Source organism: Mustela nigripes, chromosome 11 (genome assembly GCF_022355385.1).
Source record: "Mustela nigripes isolate SB6536 chromosome 11, MUSNIG.SB6536, whole genome shotgun sequence".
NCBI classification, from domain to species: Eukaryota; Metazoa; Chordata; class Mammalia; order Carnivora; family Mustelidae; genus Mustela; species Mustela nigripes.
In genome coordinates, this window is record NC_081567.1 from 955,832 (window position 1) to 983,513 (window position 27,682).

Here is a 27,682-nt window from a genome sequence, read left to right on the forward strand (position 1 = left end):
GGGCAGGGCCCTGGCCCAAGACCACCGAGCCAGGCAGCAGAGCGGGCACTGCAAACCCACCTCTGCACCAGGCAGCGGCCCTCCCTGTCTCATGTCACACCCTGGCCTCAAGTCCCCAGAGTGCCCGGCTGAGACTCCAGCACCCCTTAAGGGCAACAGAATGCAGTGGGAGCTCTGTGGGTCCCCAACATACTCAGCCGGGGACCCCGTCTGCCACCAGCCTGGGGAGTGCTGGTGTTGAGCCCCTGGGGACGGTCCACCAGGACCACCACAATGGGCTCCCACAGTGGCTGGAGACAGCACAGACAAACAGGGAGACAGGCCCATGGAGAAGTTCCTCTCCTGGGGTACCCGAGTGAAGGCAACATGGGGCAGGGACTTAGGGTGAGCTGCAGGGGGTCTGCTCCTCTTTGGCCTTCACTGACCCGACTGTGCCCTCTCCACCAGACATGGGGAAGGGCAGTGAGCCCCCCTCCCTGTGGGACACCAGGCCCGGGCTTGGATTCTTCTGTCCCCTCTCCCCTCTGCCCCCAGGCAAGGTCACAGATCTCAAGCTTTGGAGATCCCCACTTGGGGCCAGTCCCTGAGTGCAGTTGGCACAGACCTGTCCTGTCCCTGGCTCAATCCATGCAGCCAGGTCAGGAAGCAGCCCCAATGCCCATCTAGGAGCATCCAGACCAGTTCAGAGAGGGTCAGTGCCTGCTCAAAGCCATGGACACATCCCCACCGATGCATAAGTAGACGCTGGCCAAGACCTCGAGCCAGGTGCCAGGCCGCCTGGGAACACGTGGCGAGTAAGAGAGCGAGCCCAGGCCATGTGGTCACTTTCTTTATTGTGGCGGCTCAGAACCCACAGGGAGGAGGGTGTAGTTCCCCACCCCCACGGTGCCCGTCCTGCCCAGACTAGGGGCAAGGGTGTTCTAGCCGGCCAGGCAGCTCACTCAGGGGTCCTGCTTTTGCTCCTCAGGGACAAGACCCTGGACAAGCTGAACTTGGACTTCTTCTTCTGGTCTCCACTGTTTCTCTGGAGGTCTAGTGGGGGAAGGGGATCGACACTGAGGATACTCACCACCTCTTGGCCACCACCCCTGCCACATTTGTCCCTCCCGCCCAGCCCTGGGAGCCCTCCCTGGGCTCCCAGAGCCTGGAGGAAGCCAGCCCCCGACAGGAGCCCTGAGCCTCAGCCCTCCCTTTGGGAACTGCCTCTGTGCCTGCTGTTAGAGCTCCCGCTGGCCTGGGCACCCTCCTACCCTGACCACATGGTCAGCAGCTGCCTCTCGGCCCTGCTGAATGATGGGAAGCTAGCTCCCTTGGGGTGAGCCTTCCTGTCCTCGGGCTATATCTGTCCATGGGTCCTGGCCCCCACCCCCACGGGAGACCCAGCCCGGACCCCCCCACCTCTGCCCTGGCCCCCCGTTACCCAGCCTCTGGATCATGTTCTGTAGCATCTCGTCCTCCTCTAGCTCCCTGAAACAGGAGAAGCACAGCAGTGAGGGGCTGCCCTCAGGGGCGAGGGGCGTAGGGCTCCCAGTCAGACTCATAGCCGAGCCCCCAGCCCATGGGACACCTGGGTCAGCTGTCTCCCATTGGCCAATAAGGCAGCGCCTGCCCCCTCTGGGCCCGGACCCTCATCGGTGGCACAGGGACAGGAGGGCCCTGGAAGGACCTGGACCAGGGCTCCCTCAGCTCAGATGGGAACACATTTAAATTTGGCCACTGACTCTGTGACCTTGGCAGGTCCCTCCTTTATGCATAGGGACAGATGTGCCCCTAGGAATGGTCAGGAAGCCGGCAGCTGCCCCCAGGGCTGGTTGGAAGCCAGAGGCCACCCCCAGGGCTGGTCAGGAAGCCAGCAACACCAGTGCAGCACCAGGAAACATGGGTGGCTGTGTGTATTTAAATAAAAATAAAACCTAAAGTTCCATTCCCCTGTTGAATGGGTCCCAGGGAGCCGTTCACATTGTGGAATGTTCCAGTAGCAGGTGCTAACCCCTGAGGGTCAGGGAACATGGGGCTTGGTTGGGGGACAACCTCTAAGACAGGCAGCCTGGGTCTGCCCTCGGTCTCAGGTCCCCACTCCTGCAGGACACAGTGTCGGGGGGCAGCCTCCCTGCTGATGGCAGGGAGAGGTTCTGTGCAGAAGGTGACCAGTCAAGGCCTGGCAGGGAGGAGCTGGGGTTCTGGCTGCCCCTCACCTGGGCCCCAAGCCCCGCCCTCACCGGAGCCGGTCCTCCTCCAGGAAGTCCACGATGTTGCTGCGGTCATCCACCGTGCTGATGTACTGGCTCAGCAGCTCTTCCTCACGCTGCTGGTCCTGGAGGGACTTCAGATACTCTGCAGGGACAGCCTGCCTTCAGTGGCAGCCCTGCTATCCCCACCCTGCTCAGGGACACAGCGTCCCCATCCTCGAGGGTCAGGCTCCACCCCCGGAGGTGGGGGAAGGGTCTTGGGAGCAATGGGGACAGAGTCTGCCCTTCTGCGGTGAGCTCTTGGCTACGCCAGACGGACAGATAAACGGACGGACGGGTGGACAGCTGGACAGGTGGGTGAGTGAACGAATGAATGAATCCGTGGAAGAACGGCCAGATCAGACCCAAGTGCCGCTGCCCCCATCCCACAGCAAGGAAGGGCAGGGCAGGACTGCCGGGCTTCAGCCCCACCATCCGCAGTACCCAGAGGCCGTGCTAGTCAGGGCTTACAGCCTGCACGCACAATCAGCTCGTGTAACCACTGCAGCTGATGGGCGTGGAGGTGGTAATCACTGCAGTGAGGAGAACAGAGAGGGTGAGTGCCCTGGCCAAGGACACACAGCCAGGAGAAGAGGTGCTGAGACTTGACCCTGGGCAACCCATCAGCCTCTGCCAAGGTGGCTGCCCAGGCAGCCAGGAGGGGCCTGGGAGAGGCCGCCCCCACCCGCCCACCCCGCTGGCTGTGGCTCCCTGGGGTAGGCAGGACTCACTGGGCTTGGCCATCAGCTGCCGCAGCTCCCCCTCGAGGTCCATCTGCTGCTCCACCAGCCGCTGGTCCCTGGCCCTGCCGAGGGGACACAGGCGTGAGGCCCAGCCCGCCTGGCTGGCCACCCCCACCCGCCCAGTGCCTGAGCTGGGGTGGCTGGAAGAGGAGGCGGCCGTCCAGGAGAAGTCCCCTTCCAGGGGAGGAGCGGCTGGACCCCTCACTTGTACATCAGCTCCGACTCCTGCCGCAGCAGCAGCTGCTTCTCGTGGATAAGCTGGAACCAGTCCGCCATGAGGGCGTCCTCGGAGGCATCTGTGGGGAGTGGGGGGGCCAGGATGGCTCAGCTGGGGCCAGGGCGTCTCCAGGGCAAAGCTGGCTAAGGCCAGGCTGGGGCACCAGGCAGAGTATCGGCTCACCTCCCTCCGCAGCACGGAGATTCTTCTCCAATTCCACACCCTTGAGCTCCAGGGCGTCCAGCTGGCTCTCGATGTCCTGCATTTGCCTCTGGATCTCCTCTGGGGGCATGTAGTTAGGGGGCAGCTGTGGACGGAGGGCTGGTGAGGGGCTGTGGGAGACGCCGGGCCATGCCCCGCTGGGCGGTATTCCTGGCCCCCCTGTACGGGGGCTTACTCACCCTGGTGGCGTTGGTCACTGCCTTGCCGGGTGAAGAGGGGACACCAGCTGAACCCAAGGGCTTCCCTACTAAGGGCGAAACAAGTCTCCTGGACCTGGCGGCACCAGGCCCAAAGCTGTGTTGACCCCACCCTGCCTGCCCAGCAGCCCTGCTCGCCCCTCACTCTGGCAGCCCTAAGCGGTGCCCTGCTGGTGCCCAAAAGCCAGAGCTCACAGACAGATCCAGGCATCATACCCCCCGGCCCCTGTGCCCCCCCGTCAGCAGCCCGGGTACCCCAAGTGCAAATGCTCCACCAACGCCAGGAGGGCCTATCTGGTACTCCCCTCCCTACTGGTGGGCAAGGGCTCAGGGACAGGGTCCTCCAAGCCCCCTGCCCCACCTGAAACCCCTCTGACACCACTGGGTCGTGTTCCCAGGCCGGGCATCTGGAGCCCCCGGGTTTGCACCCAGCATTACCTGAGGGGCTGGGCGGAGGTCTAGCTGCATCCACTGTCTTGTCAGGCAAAAGAGGGGTCGGGGAAACGTGGACAGGCCCCTTGGAGCTTTCATGGGCCTTCCCAAGTGCCTCACCAGTCCGGGGCTCTGCCAGGAGGACCCTAGACAGAGGGCAGGAGGTCAGCTGAGGGAACGACAGGCTGCCCCCACACCCAGGTGCAGACATGCCTGAGGTAGGTAGGGATGAGCTCGTGACCAGCTGCGACCCTCCTAGAACACAGATGTGTATTCCCGTGAGCATTCACCTGTGGGTGTGAGCCCCGCTGCACACCTGGTGCAGGCCCCCACCCCTGCTGCAGGCCCCTGGGCCACACACTGCTACAGGGCGGCTGGTGTGACTGCCCCTGCCGTGACTTAGGCCGGTGTGACTGCCCCCCATCACTCATGCTGGTGTGAACTGGCTTCTACTACCACTGCTGAGAGGTCCCAGCAGATGTGCACGCATCCCTCCCATGGGTATGTCAGTCGGTCCGCTTGTGCACCATTATTCACCTACGAGCACTGGTGAGCCCCTACTCTGTGCCTGACCCCGTGTTAGCCCTCAGACCCCATGAGCACAAAGCCTAAGGCCCAGGCGCAGGTGCAGGTCCAGGGGAGCGCCCCCCCGCCGCTTCACCTCTCAGCAGGGTTTTTCTTCACGGGCTTCAGGCGGGCCCTCCATCCTGCCGGCCCGTCCTCCGGGTCTTCCTGGGGGCTGGCACTCGTGCCTAGGTTGGGGGCAGGGACACAGGTCACAGGGGGTGTTCTGCTGGGTAAGACTGGATCTCACCCACCCCCACCCCAGCTTCCTGCAGCCAGTGCCTCTCGAATACCCGCACAGCCAGCCGGGCCCACAGGACAGAGTCGGGCTAGGAGTCGGGCTCAGGACTTCAAGCCTACACTGTGCTGTGTGCGTTCAGGGGAGTCGCTCCCCTCTCTGGGCCTCGCCTTTCCCTGATGCCAAACGGGTGAGGGGGAGGCCAGGTGAGCCCCATGGATGCTGAGTGCCCATGTGTCTGTGGGACGGATGGCTAACGTGGGACAGCCCATCTGCTGGCTTCCTCGGCTGAGAACAGAGTGGCTTTCTTACGGGGGGGGACTCGGCTGAGGGAAAGATCCTGGTAAAACACTGAGCATGGGGTGTCATGTGAGCCGAGCTCAATAACGCCAGGGCACCCGTAAGAGATACCCAGGCTCCCAGAAACAAGGTAACTTCACAGTTACCCCCCAAAGTATATGAAACGGCGCCAGGAACAAGAGGCCACAAGATGGTAGTAAGCGGTGGGAGGGGCCTCTGGGAGGGACCCAGGCCCAGGGGCGGCTCCAGGACACAAGGAGCCCCGGGGCCCTGCTGTCGGGACAGAGCAGGAAGGACAGACACACACAGGAAAACTCCAGGGAAGAGGGGGTGAGGCCACGACCAGGGCAAGGCAAGAGAGGAATCACGGACACCCTGGCGTGGTCACCAGGGACAGTGACGCCGATGACCGAGGCCACAGGGCCTCAGCAAGAAGGGCCGGTGGGGGCAGGTGGGCGGCTAACAGTGACCATAAAGCCGCGCCACCCCAAGAACATCGGCCGCCCCGAAACTTGAGTCCGGCAGAGCGGGGAGAGAGCAAGGACCAGGGTGGGGGCTGTGACCCAGGAGATAGAGGACAGGCACTCAGGGCTGGCGAGCCCAGGTGCCAGGCAGGAACCCGAAAATCACTGCAGAACCACAGGCCAGGGAGCGCCCACCCCACCTCTGCTCCAGGGGAACCCTTACCCTTCAGCGGTGGGGCCTCTGGCTTCGGCCTGGAGCCGGTACTCGCCCGACTGGCCCCGGAGCACACAGGCCTGCCCGCCTGGGATGATGTGGCTGCCCCTGACGTGGTGCCCACCTTCAGGGGGGCTGGAAGCTCAGGCCTCGCCGGGGGGCTAAGGGTCCGGGGAGGTGCCAGCTGTGCTAGCTTGGCTGATGGACTTGCTTGTGGCCCTTCCGTGCTGGTATGGGATTGCAGAGCAGGGGAGGGCCTATGGGTGAGAGCGTAGGCATCAGGCACAGGTGGACCCAGGAGCCCTTCCTGCCACGACCCCCAGGCAGAAGCCCCTTGGCCTCCCCTGGCAGCTGATTCCTAATGTCCACCCTCCTGACGGGGACAGACAGCCCCTCCAAGGGAGTAGCCAAGGGCACCCACTTCTGGCACAGGTGTATACGGCCCTGGATATTACCTTCCCATCTTACTCTGGTACGGGCTGAGATTAAAACACCCCCAAAACACACTGTGCACGGGGTGTGGGGAGGGGCCACACCCACAGCCCCGCCCCCTTCCAACTACCTGCCCAGAGCCGGGATGCACTGGGCCCGCCTAGCCCCATCTGAGCAACCTGTGTGAGGCCTCCCCATGGGTGGCCCATCAGCGGCCATCCTGCACCCTCTTGGGGCACATGCGTGCAGGAAGCAGGACTGCCAGCTCCCAACAGGGCCCAGGGCAGGGGGCTGGGACCTCCCCAAACCAGAGCAGCTCCTCCATGTGCCCCATGCTCCCTAGGAAACAAGTCTCTCCCTCCTGCTTCTCCCCGCCATGTGGGTGCACGGTGACCGGGGCAGCCCTAAGCCATAATGCCGCCCCCAAATAAGGGGCCGCACGAGGTAGCAGGGATGGCATCGTCAGCCATCCTTGTGCGCAACCTTCTTACTCACTAGGCCACCGTTGCATGGTGAACGGCTCCCCACCCCCCAACATTCACATCCACTTGGAAGCCCAGAGCATGGCCTTATTGGGAAACAGGGTGTTAGCAGACGTAACCAAGTATGGATGAGGTCATCCTGGATTAGGGAAGCCCTAAGTCCAGTGACGGGTGTCCTTATAAAAGACAGAAAAGTAGAGGACACAGACACAGAAATTCAGGTGACCCTGGAGGCTGAGAGGGAGGGTTTGGCCGCAAGCAAGGAAAGCGGGGCCACCAGGAGCTGGACGAGGCAGGAAGGACGCCCCTCCCCCAGCATCCCCGGAGGGAGTGCAGCCCTGCCCGCCCTGGGTTCCGCCCTCTGGCCTCCAGAACTGGGAGAGAACAAAGTTCCGTCGCTTGAGCCCCCAGAGTACGGTGCTCTGTCCGGTAGCCTCCGCACATGACCGCGGGGACACTCCATCCATCAGGGCCCGTTCCGTGTCCAGCGTGCAGAGGGGACCGGGGGAGTTGTGGGGGGACGCGCTCTGCCCAGGTCAGACAGGACACTGGGACCTCTCCCATCTTTTGGTTCCCCATTGGGTGTCCTCCACGTGTGCCACGTAGAGGCCCCAGGGGACAGCATCCATGCCCCTGAAAGCCGAACCACCACAGCTCTAAGTGACAATGGTGTCCCCTCCTGATGACCACTGGGCACTCTGGGTCCCGTCTTATTCCCACTTCCCAGATGAGGAAGCCGAGGCTGGAGAGCACACCCAGGTAGGGCCTGGAAGCCTCCTCAGCTGCCCCTGACCCTGCCCAGCCCCTCACCCACCTGCCAGGCAGCTGGGCCCCGGTGTCCCCGAGCCTGGGAAGGGCCTTCCGGAGGCAGCTGAGTGCCTCCTCCCTGCTGCTGTCCCCAGAAGCCACATCTGCTGGAGCTGGGACCCTGCCCGCCAGGCCGGGGCTAGGGGTGGGCCCAGGAGTCTGGAAGAATTTCTCCCGGGCCTGCTGCATCTTGGAAGCTGATGGGGTGCTGTCTGGGGCGTCTGCTGGGACTGGAGATGCTGGGCCCACACTGACCTTGGTCTGGGGGGCTGCCACATGGGGGGTCACCGAGCCTTGAGGGGTGGCCAAGTGAGAGTCCGCGGCACTCGGCATCAGGGCAGGACGGGGACTGACAGCTGCCTTGTCCTGGACCAGCGGTGACCACGCCGCTGGGGAGCTGTTGGCCACACGCATGCTGGCTTTGCCACCCTGGAGGCCCGCCGAGAAACTGGGCTTGGCTGAACTACCCGCGTGGACGTGGGAGGAGGCGGAGGCCGGAGGCTCAGCTGGAGTGGGGACACCCTTGGCCGCTGATTTGCCCACCACCGGCTCCAGGGCCGCTGGCCTGGATTTTGGTCCTGTGTCTCGGAGCCCATTTGCCTCCTGGGCCTTCCACGGGGCATTGCGCGGCTGGGAGTCCGAGGGCACAGCCCCTGGCCGTCGGGGGCCCGGGGTCCGCAACGTGGGGCTTGCGGACGTGGCTTCCGGGTGGTGGCTGGAACACACGAAGACGCCGGGCTCGCCGGTGGGCCTGTAGGCTCCAGAGTGCAGCGTGTTGGAGCACTGTTTACACCTGAGGCGGGGCAGAGGCAGACCCGTGAGGACACTCCAGGCGGGCACGCGCGCCCCACTCACGCACACGCCCGGGCACAGGTTCGTGCAGCCCCATGCCCACGTGTGTGGCGGGGACCCACGCGACAGGCACCCCCCCTCCCGGTCATTTGTGCCTGTGCCTATCAGCGCGGCATATGCACACACACATGAGCACACGCACGCGCCGGCCCCACCTGAAGCAGCTCCGGTGGTAGAGTTTCCCATCAGCCAGGTGTCGCTGCACAAGGTGCACGTGCTTGCCGCAGACCCCACAGGTGCTGCTGACTGAGCTGCTCGGCGAGGCCTGGCCCGTGGGAAGGGTGCCAGCTGTCATTTCTGAGCACCCCCCAGGCCTCTCTCCTGACCACTGCCCCATCAGTGGGCGAGAAGATCCCACTTTACAAACCAGAGAACTGAGGCCCCGAGGGGAGCAGCCTGCCAGATGCTGCCAGGAGGGCCCATGCCCCAGCCGGCCAGACTTCAACTTCAGGGTCTGCAGCCCAACCCCAGCATAGGGGGTCTGGGGGCACAGAGGACAGGTTCACGAGCTCCTGCAGCCCCGGGAGGGGCAGCAGTCCTAACAGCAGGCTCGAACAGCAGGGGGCGCCCAACCACAGCATATTCCCTGCCTCCTTCCTGCCTCTGAAAGTGGGGATACCCTAACGTCCTGGGCAGGCCAGGAGGACACACCCAGGATTCTTTCCTGGCCCACCCACAACAGAGGGGCAGAAGGTCACAAAGGTCAGGACTCAGGGTCCCAGCTGTACTCAGCCTGCACCACCTCCCTGGGCCTCAGTGACCTATGGGTACAAGGGGTATCCTATCCCGACCTCGGGATAGGACCCCACTCCCAGGTGGTGTAGAGGTCACACTCAGTGCCAGGAGCCAGAGGGAGAGGGGGGCTGGGGCACTCACGGTCTTTGGCAGGAGGCCCCCTGAGCTGCCGTCCTTCCGCTGGATGGTGGGGTTTCTGTTGGCTGGAGACAGTGGCTGCTCCTGGGCTGCAGTGGGTGAGGGCCTGGCCAGCTGGGATGTGGCCTTCTTCCCGGATGGCTCCTCGCTGGACTCCGATGAGGGTCTCTTGATACCAGCCATGCCCCCAACTGCCATGACATAAGCAGGGTTAGGCTCTGAAAGCATCTGGGGCCACCCTCGGTCCAGATCTCCTGTGGGAGCCCGGGGCTGCTGGGAAGGGCAGCTCCCGCTGTCCAGGGGCGCGGGAGGGGTGGCCAAGAGCAACCGGGCGCACATTCCCAGTGGGGGCCTGGCTTCTCCTACGGCCCTCCCCTCTGGCTCTGAGAGCCCCGATCTGGGGTCAGGGAAGTGGAACTTTTCTGTTTCTCCACAAAGTGGAAAGATCAAGGAGGGGCTGGTCCTGTGCCCAGAGTGATTCCGGGGATTTCTGAGGCCTGGATGAGGAATGTGGGGGGAGGGGAAGTGGCTGAGCTTTGGGGTGCACAAAGCAGCTGGAATAAAGTCCCTCAGGCCTGTCCCTCACCCACGCGCCCTGCCAGAGGCCCTGGCTTGCCAGGGCCAGCCTGATGTCTATAAGGCCAAATGTCAGGACCAAATGGCGTGGTAGGGGGTGCGGCCTCTGGAGCCAGGCCCGGGAGCCCACACAGGGTCTGCCAAGCTGCCTGAGGCAAGAGTTGTGGGCACAGTTTCCAGGCGTGTAGATGGGCAAGCTGAGACCGAGGGGGTGAGGAGAGGCAGGATCTGGGCGCATCCGTTTGGTGGACAGGTGTGGGGGGCCCTGCAGGGTCTGAACCCGTGCTCATTACTTCCAGAGCATGGGAGAGCCTTGCTCCCCTGGGGAGGAGACCACAGCTCAGGGAGCCCCAAAATGGGGCACCAGAAGGGCCTCCCTGCCCGCTTTCTGCCCTACCGGGCAGCACTGGCAGCCAGTGCTGAGCTGGGGTGGGGGGGTGTCATGGGGGCCGAGAGGGCGGGTGGGCCTGGCCGTGCAGGCCTGGCCGTGCGGGCTGTGCAGAGGCAAGGTGGGAGAGGGCCTCCTGACTCACTGGGGGAGCGTCCGTGGAAGTAGTTGTAGTACTGGGACACGTAGGTCAGGATGCTCAGCCGGTCAGGCACCTTCAGGGCCACCATGTCCTCGGCGTCCAGCAGGGCTGGGATGCCCAGTTCCTCCTCGGCCACACGGAAGGCCTGGTAGGGGGTGGTCAGCATGAGTGGGCTGGGGGACAACCCCTCCTTCCCTGCCAGCCCGCCAGCTCCTCCAGGAAGGAGGCCAGAAACCCACTTGAGCCCAGATAGTTCTGGGTTCAAGGTTCACGCTCTGCTCAGGCTGCATGACCTCCCTGAGCCTCAATTTACCAGTCCGTCCATCAGGAACCATATCCTGGCCACGCAGGAGCCGGTCCCTGCCAGGGCCAGCCTGCCGTCTCCTGCCTACAAATGCCCGTCCCTCACCTGATGGTCCTCGAGCCCCACATGCACCCTTCCCCTAACCGCTGACACAGCCACACCACACCTGAGGGCAACACCTCAGTCTCCAGGTATCCGAAACAGGGCTCCAGGGGTGACCTTCCTGCCATGCTCAGGCCAAAAGCCTCAAATCTCCTTTGACTCCCCTTCAAAATACATTCAGAATCTGACTCCTCCTGCGGCCATCATCATGCCCTTGCCGCCCGGCCCGTTATCAACACAGTTCCTGTGCACCCCGAGCACTCCCACAAAGCAGCCCAGGAGAGGAGCCCAAGCGCTTCCCATGCTCCGCCAGCCCCACTCTGCTCCCACTGCCTCCCTCACTCTGTTCCAGCCTTGCTCCCACTCTGTTCCCCCCGCCCCCCCCAGTCTGTTCCCACCCTCCCCCCCCCCTCTCCCCCCCCCCCCCCCCCTTGCTGTTTCTCCTCCTACCCAGGTCCCTGCCTGCCCAGCGCCCTGGCCCGGGGAGCACCCCCCCACCAGGCACGCCCCTCCCAGAAGTGCCCAGGGGGCTCCATCTTTCCGGGGCCGGACCTGCCCTGTCCCCTCATGAGGCTGCACACAGCTCTGCCGCACTGTCCCTGCATGTTCATCCTGCTGGCGCACGCTACAGTGTCACTACAGGACTTCCTGCCGCGACGGACGAGCTCCCGTCCAAGCTGTCCATCCTGAGGGCGACACGTGGAGAGCGCGGCTAAGGAACTGAATCTGTCCTTTAGTTCATCTAAATTAAGTCAAATTGAAAGGCAAACCACCAGAGCCCAGTCCGACACCCCACTGGAGAGCCGGCTCTGGGAGGAAGGGCTCGAGTCTGTCTGTAGGCAACGGCCTCCAACGACAATGGGGTGTGTTCTGCAGCGAGGAAACTGAGGCAGGGAAGGGTCTGGCGGCAGTGCGGCAGGCAGTGTGCTCAGGACCCGGCAGCCAGGTGGTTGGCAGGCTTGCACTGCAGGTCCCCACAGGGCAGGGAAGGGCCACCGGCCCGCCAGGACCCACCCCAGGGCTGGTCCTCCCCAGAGCCACCTCTGGCCCCCGTCTGCTGTGGGTGGGAACTGAGTCCCAGCCCCTCCGAACCCCTGCCTTCCCCCACAGGAAGAAAGGGACCAGGAGGTCCGGGGTACTAGACCAGAGGCTGTATTCCTAGGGTAGGGTGACCTGGCTCAGGATAGGCTGCGGAGCTCAGCGGTGCGTCTCTGGCCACCAGGTGCTCACCTGCTAGGCCAGGAGCTCCCACAGCTGCCCTGGGGGTACCCAAGGGGATCTGGGACCTGGCTGACGGTGCAGGGAAGACTGGAGAAATGGGAGCACTCACCAGTTTGTTGTTCTCATAAATGTTTTCCTTCCTGAGAGCATTGAAGTCTCTGGAAGAGAGAAAGACAGGTGTCCGAAGTAGCTCAGGGAGGGAGACCGAGGCACGAGGTCACCCAGCCCCAAGCGGGCAGAGCTGGCCCTGCTCCGGGCTCAGCAATGCTGGTCAGCACCTGGGCAGCCAGGCTGACCAGCATGCTCCAGGCAGAGGGTCCCCACAGGGTGGGGAAGGGCCACAGCCACCGCAGGGCCCTGTCTTCTCAGAGCCACCTCTGGTCAAGACAAAGGCACCAGCCTGGGCAGCACAGCCAAGCACATGTCCCAGTGGGCTGCTTCCAAATTCCCAGAAGCCTGTGGGCCTCGTGGGTCACCGGAGGCCCGTGTCCCAGGGGTGAGAGCAGGGGGTGGACGTAAGAGGCAGTGGGGGATGGAGCTCCACGCTGCCCACTAGTCAGGGCACCGCCAAAACCTGACCTCGGGGGTGCTGAATGTCCGAGGTGCCAGGCCCAGCCTGGACGGGACTCTGGGTCCCCGTCCAACATGGGCACACCTCAGCTCACTGCCCCCCTGCAAGGTGGCTCCAAGCAGGAAATATGGCCGGCCTGGCAGCCGCCCATCCTGACACAGGCCACTCAGATACCCACCCGCGGGGCCTCTGCCGCAGCTCAGCCCCTTCAGTATGTGCTGGACGGTTCTGGAAGCCCCTCAGCCTGGGGAGGGGCTCAGGCTGGAAGCTGCGTCCTGACCCAGCCGGGATGCGCTATTGGACCCAGGGGGAGCCCTCTCCTCTCTCTCTTAAGGCCTTAGTGTCCCCGTCTGGGAGGAGGATGGCAGCTTCTGACCGGAACTGGGGGGTCTGGCTGCTGCGGGTGCGGCAGGGAGGGGACGGGGCTGCCGTGTGCCCAGCTTCCTCCAAGGAGGCCCCCGCCAGCCTCCAGCCCCGCGGTCCATCACCCTGCCCGGCTTCGGGGAGAACTCACCATCCGCTCGGACCACCCCCCAGGTAATGTGTTCCAGATGCTAAGACCACCCCATGAGCACAGACCGTGCTTTTGTGCATGGGACAAGATGGAGGCAGCCCTGTCTCCAGGAGACAGAGGGGCGGGCGCGGCACCTCCTGGTTCTTCAGCGCAGCCACACGCAGCTCACCCGGGGTCTGTCCCACCAGTGTCCATAGCACACGGAGGGGCCCGTCTCCACCCGTCACCCAGGGGGCTCTCGGCAGCTGGGGCCTCCGTCCACCGTCCCGCCCCCCCCCGCCACCCCATCCCTTTGAAAGTTCAATCTCTTTTCCAGACCTGCTCCGGGTCACTGACCCGCACAGCCGTGTCCTCAGCAAGATGCCCCGGTGGCGGGAGGGCAGGATAACAAGATCTGTTTTGTCTGCAAACACGCGGGGGAAGGAGGCCCCGATCCCTGCATCTGCCGTGGGGAGGGGGCGCAGCGGCTCGCCTGGCGGAATGCGGGGAGGGGGGCCTCGCTTCGCCCAGACCCCAAGGGAGCACCTCTCCATGGTGGTGCTGACCCCGCTGAGCAGGCGCCAAGATGGGCAGGTCGGAGCCTGCCCCGTGGCCCTTCCACTCAAGGTCAAGGACCACCCTGCCCCCAGGACCCTGGGTCCTCAAGGCCTCCACAGTGGGCCCAGACTCCCCAGGCCAGTCTCAAACGGCCACCACACCCTTTCTGAAGCAAGTTCTCTGCCCAGGGTCTTGCCCTCCCAGCGTCTTAAGCTCAGCCCACGCTGCCCCCTCCGTGGGGCATACACTGGCCCTGCCTGATGCACCCGCCACGGCCCCTCCCCAGAGGCACCTCCCCACAGGGCACCAGCAGACTCTTCTCTGCCTCTGGCTGGTGGCCTTGTGAGCTCACACCCCCATAGCAGGGGCCTCGGTCGGCGTCGCCTTTGTCCCCGAGGGCCGCCTGGCCCGGCGCTCTGGCAGAAATCTCTGGACTGAGTTGCCCAGCAAACCCTTCAGAGACTGCCAAGGAGAGACCACACCCGTCCCTGCCAGGAAGTCCAACAGGACCAGCTCTCCACCATCAGGGACTCTTGCGGGGACTGGCGGAACTGGGCCCCCCACAACGATCTGTTGGAGAGTAACCCCTGCCCCGGGACCTCAAAACGTGACCTTTGGAAACAGGATCTTCTTTACAGACAGAATCCCGTTCAAATGAGGTCATGACAGTGGGCCCTAATCCAGAACGACTGGCGTCCTTATAAAAAGGGAAATCAGGCCCCGGACGCAGAGGGGAGCCAGCCCTCCACCAGCCCAGCGGGGAGGCCCAGAGCCTCCGAAGGGGCCCCCCCTGCTGGCTCCTGACTCAGAGGACACACGTCTGTTCCAGCCACCCCATGTGTGGTGCCTCGTGGAGCAGGCCTGACAGACAGACAGCCCGGCTTCGGCCAACCCTCAGTGGGAAGGTGGCATATAAGGCCTTGCTGGACCAAAATGCATGAGCTGCACCCTCAGGGGCCGTGCTGGCTGCCCCTCGTTTAGGCGGCTGAGGCTCAGAGCACCCCCACCCCTTCTACCCCGGGTAGATCGTGTTTTAGTCGAATTCCTGTCATTTAAATTCAGTTCCGTTCCGGTACAACTCCCAGGTGCCTGGGGCTCTGCACACACTGGCTGATGAATTAGTTCCCAGGCTCCCCGAGCGAGGGGACTTCTGGGGCGTCCATCTATTCTTTTGACATGGTCCAGCGAACGGACTCATCGGGTCTCTTCGTGTGTCCTGTGGCCGCTGACTGGTCTGCCGTCAGCTGGGTGCCGGCGTGGGCCCAGCCCTGGCCTGGCCACGAGAGCCAGGACACGGCCCCCCACCGCTGGCCACAGCTGACCACGACTGTTGACCTCACACTGTTGCGCCAGCCCGCCTCCTGCCCCCACGCTTTTGGGGCTCTTAGGAATGTGTACCCCCTTCCGAATTCCTGGAGAGCTGACCTCACGCTGTTTATTTCCCGGAACAAAACACAGCCACGCGGGGGGTGGGCGCTGGGCTGGGAGGGGCTGGCCGAGGGGAAGGCGCCTTTTCCAGGCACCCCCAGTACATCTGGAGTTAATCCCACAGGGAAGGGGAGCGGAGAGGAAGGGGAGACACAAAGACAGACACACAGAGATGGAGGGGGACAGAGACAAGACCGAGGCCACACAGCAGGAGAGGGAGGCACCGGGCAGACTCTAGCACAGACCTCGGCAGCGTGGACGGCACGGGGAGGAATGGGACATGACAGGCGCCGGAGGCCCGAGGCAGGGAGAAGGGTCTCGGTGCAGGGCCCAGGGCCCCACCTCTTTGCACCGGTGGACAAGTGAGACCCCTCAGCCTCACTGCCCAGCCGTAGGCCTCCCCCAGGCGGGAGTAGACCCTGACCCCGACCCTGACCCGGGGCAGGGCCCAGCCAAGAGTCAGCCCTGGGGCTTCCGTGGTGGCCTGAGGTGGGTATCACAGGTCACTGGCCCCAGGTGGCCCCAAGGAGGTGGGCTGGCAGCTCCTCCTGGGTCCATCCTGGAGAGTCTGGCCGGAAGGAGGCCCGTGGGGGCCTGGGCAGCAGGCCCTCAGGCCGGGGAACAGAAGGCCTCTGTCCCCAGGCAGCTTCCCGCTGGCCAAGAGGCTGCTGTGGGAGGGGAGGCCAGCCCGGCTGCCTGGGCCCAGCCCACCCTCTGCTCTGGCCCAGGAAGAGAAACAGTACTGTCTCCAAGCATCTGGGTGAGGGGCTCTCCGGACTCCAGACTACGTGTGAGTCTCAATGCACGTCTCAGGGAGCCCCGCCGTGGCCGCAGCGTCACCGTCCCCTCCACCGGCTCTGCCCCAGCCCTGACATCGGCCTCCCGAGCTGGAGGGACCTGGAGAAGTATCAGGTCCCCCCACCTCAGGACTGAGGGGCTGGGAAGGTCTCCTGCCCCCTCTTCCTGGTGGCAGCCGCCAACCCTACCTCCTGCATCTCCCTTGAAATCCTCAGCCACCTCTGGTCAGCCCAGAAGAGGAAGGAGCCTAGCCGCCCGCTCCAGCCCTGACAGGTCTACCGCCCGAGGCAGGAAGGGGCTGTTTGTTCTGGGTGGCTCGGGCATGTACCTGGCTGCTTGGCTGAGGTGGCATCCCTGGGGACATGAGGCCCACCTGAGAAAGCCTAGCACTCTGGGGCAAGCTGACCAGAGAGGGGCCCTGGCTGCTGCTGCCCGGCCAGCTCTGGTGGGGTATCTTGGGTACGCTTGCCTCCCAGGGTCCCCGTGGGCCACCAGCATGTCACACGTGCCTCCCGGAGCCAGGCCACAGGAGCGGAGCTGTAGCGTCGGGCAGCTGACCACCACCTGTCCGGCTCAGCGCCTGGGCTCCTTCACAGCTGTTCCCCGGGAAACCGCGGGAGGAAACGGCTCTGGTGTAGCAGGAAGGCTGGAGATGGGGCGTAGGGAAGGACTTCCTGGTGGCCAAGTCAGGGGATACAGAGCCGGATGTCCACTCTCCTGTGGCCAGAAGGCTTCTGAAGGACAGGGAGCCTAAGGGGGAGGGTCTCGTCCAGTCTGGCCTTGGAGGCATCCTCCTGGAGACTGCATCCTGGACTACTCCTTACTTAGTACTTCCTCCCCTCCCCGCACCCCTAGGCGGCGGGTCGGCAGGGGCGGGGGCAGGGGGCCTCAGGGACCAGGGTGGGGGAGGGGCGCGTAAGGCACAACAAAGGACACCTGTGTACCCACAGTCAGCATGTACACAGCACCAAGTACATGCACAGCGTCCCACCAGCCCTCCAGCGCCCGCCAAGCATCAAAAACTACTAACGTTCTACCAGTGACCACAAACAGAAACCCACTCCCTCCCAGTTCCGGAGGCCAGAGGTCCAACATCAAGGCACCGGCAGGGCCGTGCTCCTTCCGGAGGCTCGCAAGGGAACATCTGTTCTTTGTACCTCCCCATGGGCTCCAGGCATTGCTTGGTGTGCGGTCCCATCACTGGGTCTTGGCCTCCATGGTCACGTGGCCTCTTTCCCCTCCCCCCTGCACACAGGCACCTGCAGAGCCCCAACCTTGCAATGACACTTCCCAAACCCTTACAGTCCCTACAGAGCCCCAAGTGCACACCCTTATCTGTAGCTCTCCAGCTATGTGCTCCTATCCACCAGGCACCTGGCAGGTGCCAGACACAGTTCCAGGCACTGAGGGCGGGCAGTGACCAAAAAAGACATCCCCACCCTTTTGGAGCTAAAGGGCAGTGGGGGCAGACGGACAAAAACCAAGTCAGCAGTAAATGAGATAACTGATGCCCTCGATGTCACTCCCGGAGGCAGGGGCCAAGTTCACTTCTTCAGTTTGCAGTGCTGAGTACACAGCAGGCACTCATTAACGGTTAAAGGACCAGTTGCTTGACGCCTGCTTGTGCCAGCACGGTACACACCCATATGTGCACACCTGTGCTCACGCTTGGGCAGTGCCTGCTGGGACAGGCTCAGGCGCCACATACACACCCACACACCCACAGGGGGGCCTCTACTCCAGCAGGGCAAGGAGCAGACAGAAGGCCCAGGGCTTGGAAAAGCCCTAAGTCTCCAGTGATACCCACGGTGTCGTTCTGAGGCTGCCGGCCCGGAAACGGCCATACCCCATTTGCCTGTAACCGTGGATTTCTCCTGCTGCTCGGTCCCAGCTGCCTGGGCTCAGGCCCCAGCCAGCCTCACCTCAGACCCTCCATGCTCCCCGGGGGGCTCGGCCTGTCCGGGTCCTACCCTTAGCCCTCCTCCCCATCAAAGCTCAGCTTAGGATTTTCACTGTGGAAACCCACTCTGCCCAACACCTCTGCCTCCAGGCGTGACTGAGGTGCACCCCTGGGCAAGGGGCAGAAGCTGTTGCCTAAATGCCACATGGGGCGTCCCCAGGAGTCTCCAGTAATGCATTTCACAACCTGGGGCAGGAGCAGGAAGTACGTGCAGGCCTTTGTCAAGACGAGCTTCCCTGTAGAGTGCCTGGGAGTACAGAGTACCTCTGAGTGCAAGGGAGGAGCCCCGAGGGCCAGCCCCGGCTCCAGGGACGTGCTCTGTGCCCTCAGCAGGCTGTTTGGCCTCTAGGCCTCACAGTTCCCCAGTCTGGGCAGACAGGGGCCTCGCGGAGGTACTGTCTCTGGCCTCTCCCAGCTCCAAGACCACCCTGGCAAACACACACCCCAGCCTACCCCTGAATCCAGCCACAGCTTCTCAAAATGCTTTTGAACATCATGCCTCTTCCGGAAGGCAGGTGGCCTTCAGAGGACCCCCTTCCTAATCCCTGGTGCCCCCAGTCCAGGCACCCTCCCCTGGAGCTTTACCCATCTCTAGTTCACATGAGTCGGGGGCCAGGCCATCAACACACAGACCTCTGCCCCAGCAAGCCAGGTCCCAGTCATTCAGCCGAACAGCATTTGCTGTTCGTGACGGACGTGGGGACAAGATCCAGCCTGCGAGACACCAACTCCAAGAGCCTCCTGGGGCAGTCGCCCTAGTCCCTTCCCCTGCCCACGTTCCTTGTCTCCCAAGCATAGGGGCTCAGCCTCCACCTCATACCTGTCACTCTAGGGCGCCCAGGCAGGCCTCTGGGACAAGAGCTAGGAAGTCTGGGGCTTTCAGCTCTGTGCCTGTCCCTCTCCCACACTGTCCCTGGGCTGCATTCTTAAGGGTGCCTGGACCCCCTGGGGCAGAGACACAGCTCCTTCCATCTGGGGGGAAGTCCCTGGGCAGCAAGGCGCTGGGGTGAGGGGGTGTGCAGAAGGGCAGCCCTGCCGGCGCTCTCCCAGGGAAGCCGCGGGGTGGGCCGAGTGGCTGTGTCCGGAGCCCAGCCTGACTCACGGACTGACTAAGCCAGTGGGGGCGGCCGGCCGGCCGGCCTGGCTCCAGCCCAGCTCCACTCGGTGGACGGGTCGTGACCGCAGGGACCCCGCTCCGCGCCGCCCATCCCGCGGTTCCGCACACACACCCCGCCCGGCGGCGCCACAGGCCCCGCCTGCGGGGTTTCCCCGCCGCCTCAGTTTCCCCGCCTGCGGTGCACTCACAGGAGGTCGGGCCGGTGGCGGTGCAGGATGGCGCAGAAGGCCAGGCCGTCGCGGAACGACGTGGTCATGTTGGTGATGTTCACGTCCCGGTAGCCCTCGCACTGTTGCCGGCACCACTGCTGCAGCGCCTTGGTGGCGGCCATGCGGGCAGCGGCGCGCGCCCCGGCGGCGGCGGGGCTCCGACTGCACCTCCTGGAGCCGCGGGCCGCTGCCCGCGCCCACCGCCGACTGCCCGCGCACCGCCGCCGGAGCCCAGCCGGAGCCCTGCCGGAACCCTGCCAGAACCCTGCCGGAGCCCCGCAACTACAGCGAGCCTCAGCCGCGCCGCCGGCGGGAGTGCGGCCCGAGCCCGCCCCCGAGAGGCCCCGCCCCCGAGTCCCCGCCCCCTTGAAGGGCCCGCCCCCCGAATCGTCCCGCCTCCAGGGAAGGGCCACGGCCCCTAGGGTCCTCTCCCTCCAGGCTCCGCTTAAACCGACCACGCCCCTCCAGGGCCCGCCCCCGCCCGGAGCCACGCCCACCCCACCTGCCCTCGGAGCCCCTCTGACCTCCACTGCTCTTGGGCTGCTTCCGGACTTTCTTATCTTTTTTTTTTTTTTTTTTTTTAAGATTTTTGTTTGTTTGTTTTTTAATTTGACAGACAGAGATTATAAGTAGGCAGAGAGGCAGGCCGAGAGAGAAGGAGGGGAAGCAGGCTCCCTGCTAAGCAGAGAGCCCGATACGGGGCTCGATCCCAGGATCCTGGGATCATGACCTGAACCGAAGGCAGAGGCTTTAACCCACTGAGCCACCCGCTCTCCCACCAACAGTCGTGGAGAAGTCGGGGACAAATCCGATCTACAGACAGGAAACAGGCTAGGAAGTCTTGGAGCCCCCCGGCCTGCCTTTGACCTTGGGCACTCTTGACCCCATGGAGGCCTCCCCGAGCACCCCAGCGCGGGAACGCCCCTCACGTTCCTGGGCTTTCAGGGGCTTTTCCTCCCCGGTGCTCACGCTGGCGGGGGGCCAGGCTAGGCGGTGATCTCGCCTCTCAGGTTTCAGCCAGGGCGCTGAGGCTGGGAAGGGGAGGCGGTCCCTGTGTGGCCCTGCCAGTGTGGGAGAGAGGTCAAGCCCTCCAGGAGTCTCCCCCATGGGCCTGTCCACAGGGCTGTTCCCGGGGCTCTGCGACCCTCGCAGGTCATGCTGATCCATTGTGTCCTGCTTTTCCACCCAGAGCATCTGTGACAGAAGTCATGGGGGAGACGCACCTCCTGTGGGACTCCCAGTTACCCAGGCGGCTTCCTCATTCTCCTTTCTCATTCTCATGGAGCCCTGGCTAAGGCCAGGCCGCTGGACAGCCAGAAACACTGATACCAGAAATGGAAGATGACCTCACCTTCCCGGCCCCCCAGCTCCAAGGCTTGTCCAGACAAGGCCCACAGGAAGGAAGGTGTTTTCCCATGATTGGTCCCTGGCAGGGCTAAGGGGTAGCTTTTCTGTGCCCACCTGAAAGAGCAAAAACCATGGTCTTCTAGGCCAGCGCCAGGACATGGCATTCCAGCTCTTTACAGCAGCTGGGCCCTGACGGGTGGACATCCAGCTGCCCAGCAATGCGAGTGAGGCCTGTGTATGGGTGGTGAGCTCCCCATCACAGGGGACATGCAAGTGGGTGCTAGACAGGGAGCCCCCAGACATGGGATCAAGGCTGACAATGACCACAGCCCTGACCTGCTGGGGGTTTCCCAGTAGGAGGGCAAAGGACAGTGTCATGCCAGTTTAGCCAGGCTGGTAGCTGGTCCTGGAACGAGGAACCAACTGGGTTTTCCTGCCCCCCAGGGCAGCAGTTAGGAGAACTGGAAAAGCCAGGGAGGAAGGGAGAGGCCTGCGGGGGAGGGCAGGGGGTGAACACAGGGACTCACAAGAGACACACAGGGCTAGAGGCTCACCTCCCTCAGAAGGAAGAGTGGGGAATGGCTGGAGCTCTGGTCCCAGGGGTTTAAGCTACATTCTTGCCCCTGCTGGTCACACGCAGCTTCCTCTAGGGACAGTGACTCAGAGAGCAGCATTTGTGGTGGGGTCCCCATAAGCAGGTCATGTCCTTCCATTGGCCCTGCTCCCTTCCAGGACCTCCAGGCCAGGACACTCCCAGTCCGCCCACTTCCTCCTACTGCCCCCTCTAGCCACCATAGCCCACTCCTCCCCAGCAGCCAAGGGAGATTTCTAGAAAGCCAACTGGACAAGCAGTTTTCTGCTTGGCCTCGGCAGCACTCCGAATAAAGTTCAGGCCCTCCCTGGCCTCACCCTCCTCTTCTGGCCTCAGAGCCTCTTCCCTGCTGATTCCCTGAACTCAGCCCCTCCTCCAGGACCCCATCCAGGCCCTACCCACAGCTGGCCACACCGTGGTTAATGGCTCCTTCTGGTCTGTTCCACGCCCAAATGCAGTGCAGCAGAAAACCAACCATGGCCACCCCCTCCACCGCCACCACCTGGTATGAGCTTGGATTCCCACTGGAAACTTCTGACCCTGCCTCTGCATTAGCTTTGCTACCTAGAGTGTATTCTCAACCCAAAATCTGGAACACTGGGAGTGAGAGCATGCTCAAAGTCTCCTCTGCTCTCCAGGAAGGACATGTCCCTCTAGCCATCAGAGCGGCCATCCTCCCCTCCTTCCCGCAGGGGCCTCTCTGCCTTTCTTCCCATGGCTGCGCTCCTCTCCCACCCCACACCCCGCCCGTCCACGCTCACTGTCCTGCCTCTGGACCTCCACATTCACGCTTTCCTTTGCTGGGCTCAATCTTCTAGCATCTCCTGCAGGACAGTGGGGCCTTGGGGCTGAGTTCTGGCTAACAGAGGGGACAGGCACACCTGCAGAACTCGACTCCCCATCTTGCCTGGTTTGCCGGCCAGGTGCACAGGACACGCAGGTGAAGGCTGCGGCCTCACTGGCCAGAGATGGCTATGTGGGCCCCTGCCCCTGGGCAAGTGAGTCATGGACACGCACTGGGCTCAGTTGGGGGCCTTTTGCTGGCACAGCCAGCTGGCTTTCCCTTCCCATGACACATTCACAAGCAAAGGTAAAAGTGCCCCTAGCAGGACACCTGGGTGACTCAGTGCGTTAGAGCCTCTGCCTTCAGCTCAGGTCATGATCCCAGGGTCCTGGGGTAAAGCCCCATGTCTCTGCTCAGCGGGGAGCCTGCTTCCCTTCCTCTCTCTCTGCCTGCCTCTCTGCCTACTTGTGAGCTCTCTCTGTCAAATAAATAAAATCATAAAAAAAAAAAGTGCCCCTGGTATGGCACCCCAAGGGCACACAAGGTGCCAATCACTCAATGGTAGAAGAAGGACCCTTGGTTCAGAAGGTGACAAGGGGGTATCCCTGATGAGGGAGCACGGGAACTGAGACCTGAAGGATCCAGAGAGAGAGGGCAGGAAACACTTTCCCAGGCAGAAGGAAGGGTGTGTGCAAAGGCCCTAAGGCAGGAATGATGGGTCTGAGGAAAACAGAAGGCGAGGGCAGCTTCCACAGAGGAACTGGGGAGAAGGGGGCAGGGCCACCAGGCCCCTACTCCAGTCTGTCAGTTTCACACCCATTTCCCCTTTTAACACAGCCATCCTTTAGAAGTGGGTTGATCAGGGCACCTGGGTGGCTCCAGTGGTTAAGGGTCTGACTTTTTTTTTTTTTTTTTAAGATTTTTATGTTTTCTTTTTTTTAAGATTTTATTTATTTATTTGACAGAGATCACAAGTAGGCAGAGAGGCAGGCAGAGAGAGAGAGAGCGGGGAAAGCAGTCTCCGAGCTGAGCAGAGAGCCGGATGCGGGGCTCGATCCCAGGACCCTGGGATCATGACCCGAGCCGAAGGCAGAGGCTTAACCCACTGAGCCACCCAGGCGCCTCAAGATTTTTATCTTTAAGTGCTCCTCAACTCAGGTCTTGATCTCAGGGTTGAGTTTAAGCCCTGCTTTTAAGCAAATAATAATAATAATAATAATAATAATAATAATAATAAGTGGGTTGATCATCCCTTTCCTGTAGCCCAAGAAACTGAGGTCCCAAGAAGAGAAATGACTACCTGACTAGCAGGAAGGACCCAGCCCGGAGAAGCCCCAGTCCCAGTGTGGGGCGAGGACCCGAGGAGCCTGGATCAGCACAGGCCAGCGTCCTGTCCTGCCCACGTGGTCACCCTGGTTTGGGGGCAGGACTTCGAGGCCAGACAGCATCAGTTCCCCTACCTCCTGCTTCCAGAACATTCTGCCCCTCTTAGTGATGATGGGGCCTATTCTGGGAGGAAGGGGAGGGACAGGGACAGAGACATTCTTAATCTCCATCCAAAAGCTAACCGCAGCTGGTGTGTCAGTTTGGTTTCTGGAGGAGGCATTGGCCACTGGGCCCAAGCAAGAGTCCCAGTGGTGGGCTGGGACCCGTAGACTTGTCAACTGGATTCCACCCCAAGTAACTAATTTGACCCAGGACTGATGAGCCAAGCAGGAACAGCAGCACTTTAAGCCTCTGAGGAAGAGAGGAGAAACCGGGAGAAGCAAAGGCTGGGGGTACATAGGGGGACCTGAGATCAAAGGGAGGTGTCCTGGCCCTACAGCTTTCTCTGCAGGGCTTCTCAGAGCCTTTATGTCCCGCGGTACACCAGGATGCCCATGGAAGCAGCCACACTGCACAAGGGTGCCCACAGAACTCCACAGAAGTGGGGGCCCTGGCTCTCTCCAAAGATATGGCTTGGTGTCAGATGTGTGGGCCAAGTTGGCGCCCTTGCTCAAACACCAGTTTGCCCTGGGACCTTGTGAAAGGCTCCCCACTTCTGGGGCTTCCTCATCTTCCTGGTAAGACACGGTCTCTCATCCTCGGGCGTTTAGGGACGATGGCACCAAGGGTGACTGCTGGAGATATGGTTTCCTGCCCGGGGCCACAGGCCACAGCAGTCATGGTTGTAGGAGATGGACACTTGGCGGGACAAGCTGGGCAGAGTGCCCCCGGAGTGGACCACAGCCCGCTTGCACATGGCCTGCACAGGAAGGACATTTGAGGGGGGTCACGCTGGCCTCACTGCAGAACCTCAGGGATGTCCTTCGTCCCCCGGTTCCCAAGGCCACAGTCAGGTCGGCCAGAGCTTCACCCAGATTGCAGGGGACACCAATGTCGTGCCTGCGGCCCGGGCAGGGGAGGGAGCTGGAAGCTGTGACACCCCATTTTCAGGGGCCACCCATTAATTAATTAGGCCCAATGAATAATGCATGCCGCCTGGGGTATATTAATAGCATATTTATATGGCGTACTATGGGTGGTACACATTCGCGTCGGAACACCTCACAAATAATTCATGACCCCGCTCCTTTCCTGGGCTCCGGGAGAGCCTGGCCAGTGCTTCGGCGAGGGCTCGTGGGTTGCTTCCGACAGCCAAATTTTACATTTCATTATAAATGGCTTTGCTGGGCATGTCGGTAACTTCTCCATTCCCATCCACTTTATTATTAATGGCTTTCCTGAACTGTAGCAGCCCAACGTCGCACACAATGCGTTATAAATATTTGATCCAGCATCCATAGTCTGCCATTTATCATTTATAACGGGTTACAAAAACATTATAAAACATTTACCGCACATTTATAGATCATTTTCGGCTACCGCGACGATGTGTTATAAATACATTATTAATCCTCCTCACGCCGTTTATAGGAGCCCCTTGTAATGAGGCCTGGCCTGCCTAGCCCCTGGTAAACAGAGCGTGCAAGGGCTGGTGGGGGTGGCCAGGCGGCAGGCCCAGGGCCCATGGAAGCCCAGCCCTGCTTCTCATGGCTGTGTGTCCTTGGGCGGCTCACTGCGTGTCTCTGTTCACAGAGCAGGTCATTTACTGAGCACTTCCTGTCAGACTCCGCTCATGGCCACCCTGAGCCTCGGCTTCAGGCCCATTTCACAGATGTGGACGCAGGCTCTAGGAGGAGAAGGAGGTGCCCGAGGCACCGCTGGGCTGGTATGAGAGCCGGGGGCAGCCAGGGCTGGGGATGAGAGGTCAGGCGAGGCTGCCCTGGCCTTATGAGAGCAGGACTGAAGAACTCGGAAATTTAGGGTTGGGGGACGCCCCTCCCACTGGCCTCTGACCAGGCGGCCCCTTGGCTCCTGTGGTCACATGCTTTGCCATCCCAGAGGCTCTCGGGGCTGCAAGTCTGGCGCGTGGGTTCCTGGGATGCGGGCTGTAATGCTGACCAAAGAGGAGAGGGTCTGAGGAAACTTTGGGACACAGCTGCCCCTCCACGGTACCCCAGCTCCAACTCCGCATCCTCGGGAGGCCTCCAGGGAGGCTGAGGTCAGGGGCAGCAGGCTGGGTGTGCAGCTAGATGGAGGTCAGCCCTCATACGGTCACAGGGATCCTGGGCCCTGCAGCTTAAGTCCCATGCTCACCCAGATCCTCTCTGCCTGTGGCTGTGTGACCTCCCCACAACACCTCCTCTCCCCATTGGGAATAGCAGGACCAGACCACTTGCCAGACAAGTGACCACCCAGGCCCACTACGTGTAGGCCGGCCCCTTGTTCCCCACTCAGCCCCACCATACCCCACAGGCCAGGAGGGCACAGGCAGAGAACCAGCACCGTGTGCTCACTACTCATACCCAAAGAGAGGCCAGAGCCCAGCAGCTCCAACTGTAGGTTGATAGGCGGAGTCCTCGGCTGAAAACTCCTATTCATCCTTCAAGACCCACTTGGCAATCTACCTTTTGTGAAGAACTCTTCCTGACTCCCAGGCATAGGCCTTATTGGTCCCCTGGGGGCCAAGCTGGGCCAGGCACTGGGGTCTGGACCGGTGAGTGGGCTCTGGGGTAAGGGAACTGGACAGTCCTTCCAGAGCGGTCCTAGCAGGACCTTTGTTCAGGGAGGGAGGGAGGGGACAGCAGGCCCTGGGGAGGCCTCGAGCCACACTCTCCCCTTCGACACCTGAAATAACCCCACCTCAGCCTGGCTGGGCCTAAATGGGTCAGTCCTCGGTTGCTCTAAGGAGACAGGAGGAAGGTCCTGACCCAGGACCTAAGCAGATCTGCCCTCTGAGCCCTCGCTGCCCTCATCTGTGAAACCGGGGTGTCAGCCAGCCCTCCCAGGGTGAATGTGGGGGCACGAGGCCTGGGGAGCCTGGTGGGGAGAGTGCCAGACTGGTCAGGGTCCACCCCTTCCTGGGACTGAAAATGAAACCAGGTGTTTGTCCTGAAGCTGTTGGGAAGTGGTGCCCGGTCACTATGGCAACGCCTCACCCGGCCCCACCCCTTCCCACCTGCTGAAGAAAGCCCAGTGACTAGCTGCCCTCGCAGTGGGGCTGGCCTTGGCCCGGCGTCCTCGCCGGGGCCTCCCCTCTCTCCTACATTGAAAGAGGCCCCGAGTCTGGCGCTGGACTGCTTCGGAGCCCCAGAGCGGAGTGGTCCTGACCACACTGGCCCCTGCAACAGGGCGCTCCCTACCCGGCTTACCACTGGGCTTCGCTGATGGTGAACAGACAAGTGGGGGCCCATCCTCGGGGGTCCTGTTAATGTTCCCTCCCCACAGCTGGACCTTGGGGACCCTGGGCTCTGAAAGGGGTAGCCACCATCGAGGGGCGTTGGGGATCAGAGAGACAGAGGCCAAGGTCACAGGTGGGCTGACAGCCCATCCCGCCAGTGGGAGGCCCTGGGGAGAGCCCGGGTGTAAGGGCCGAGCAGGAGCATACACACCACGGCGCCCCCAGCCCCCGCTGCCAACCCAGAGTCTTGAGCCAAGCCTCCCAGAGACCGGACCTCCTCCTCTCTCTTGGCTACTCGGCACGGCAGCCCCACCAGGAACAAGCAGCCCCACAGCCAGGACCCCACCTCCAGCCTGCTGTGGAGCAACAGGCAGCACTGAGCCCAGGGTGCTAACCTGGTGAGAAGATGATCAGGACCCGAAGGTCCTGACTGGGCTGAGCTCCTGGTACCTGCTAAGCCTGTGGGGGCAAAGACCCCATGCTCAGGCCAAGGGCTGAGTGGGCAGGGCAGTTCATGACCCTCTGGGAGGTGAGATGACCCCAAGTGGGGGGCTTAGCTGGCCCCACACACCCTCGCTCCTGTGCGCTCCCTCACCCACAAAGCTGGAACCTGGGGGCGTGCACACTCCTGCCGGGCCCCTTCTCCCACACTTGGCCCGGCCTGTGCACCCGGGTGGCTGGGATCTCTGTCCATCTCCCCACGCGATTAGTGGCACTGGTGGTGGTCACGAGCACAGACTTTGGCCCCACGGCCCCCAGCACTCGCATCTCAACCATCCAAGTCCCGGCCAGAGACCCAGAGCCTATTACCCCCACCGCACCTCTCGCCTGGACTGCAGTACCGAGACTGCTGGTGACCAGGAGCGGACATCGGCCAGATCGCCTGCATCGAGGGAACAGCCAGCGCCTCGGGAGCACCCTGCCCGCAACAGCCAGAGCTTGCACACCTGCGCTGAGCCCCGGCCGTCCCTCTGCGTGTCTCACCCTTGCGCCTGGCTCCCTGCGGGCCCTCAGGTGACCACCACGGCCAATGCCGCAGCGAGCGGCTTGCCCACCTACCCCCATGCCAGGACACCGTGGTCTTCCCCACGCTGACAGGGGCAG

At 62.7% G+C, this 27,682-nt stretch overlaps 1 protein-coding gene across 3 annotated transcripts; it reads right to left on the bottom strand.

Annotated features, from left to right (window-relative positions):
* Window positions 1-816: 816 nt before the first annotated feature.
* MICALL2 (MICAL like 2) lies at window positions 817-19,435 on the bottom strand. 3 transcript variants are annotated; one of them, XM_059414268.1, is made up of 16 exons: window positions 19,112-19,435; window positions 12,108-12,156; window positions 10,375-10,516; window positions 9,269-9,456; window positions 8,548-8,657; window positions 7,548-8,333; window positions 5,829-6,076; window positions 4,701-4,791; window positions 4,046-4,185; window positions 3,590-3,657; window positions 3,372-3,495; window positions 3,177-3,267; window positions 2,960-3,033; window positions 2,220-2,334; window positions 1,421-1,467; window positions 817-1,032 (listed from the first exon to the last, which is right to left on the bottom strand). In XM_059414268.1, exons 1-16 carry the CDS (start codon window positions 19,252-19,254, stop codon window positions 938-940), a joined length of 2,511 nt encoding a protein of 836 aa, XP_059270251.1. In that variant the 5' UTR covers window positions 19,255-19,435; the 3' UTR covers window positions 817-937. The 3 variants fall into 3 exon arrangements, 2 of the variants coding, with proteins under 2 accessions (XP_059270251.1, XP_059270250.1); XM_059414267.1 differs by having other exon boundaries at window positions 3,590-3,654; window positions 19,112-19,328; XR_009406904.1 differs by having other exon boundaries at window positions 1,016-1,032; window positions 2,196-2,334; window positions 19,112-19,328.
* Window positions 19,436-27,682: the final 8,247 nt, after the last annotated feature.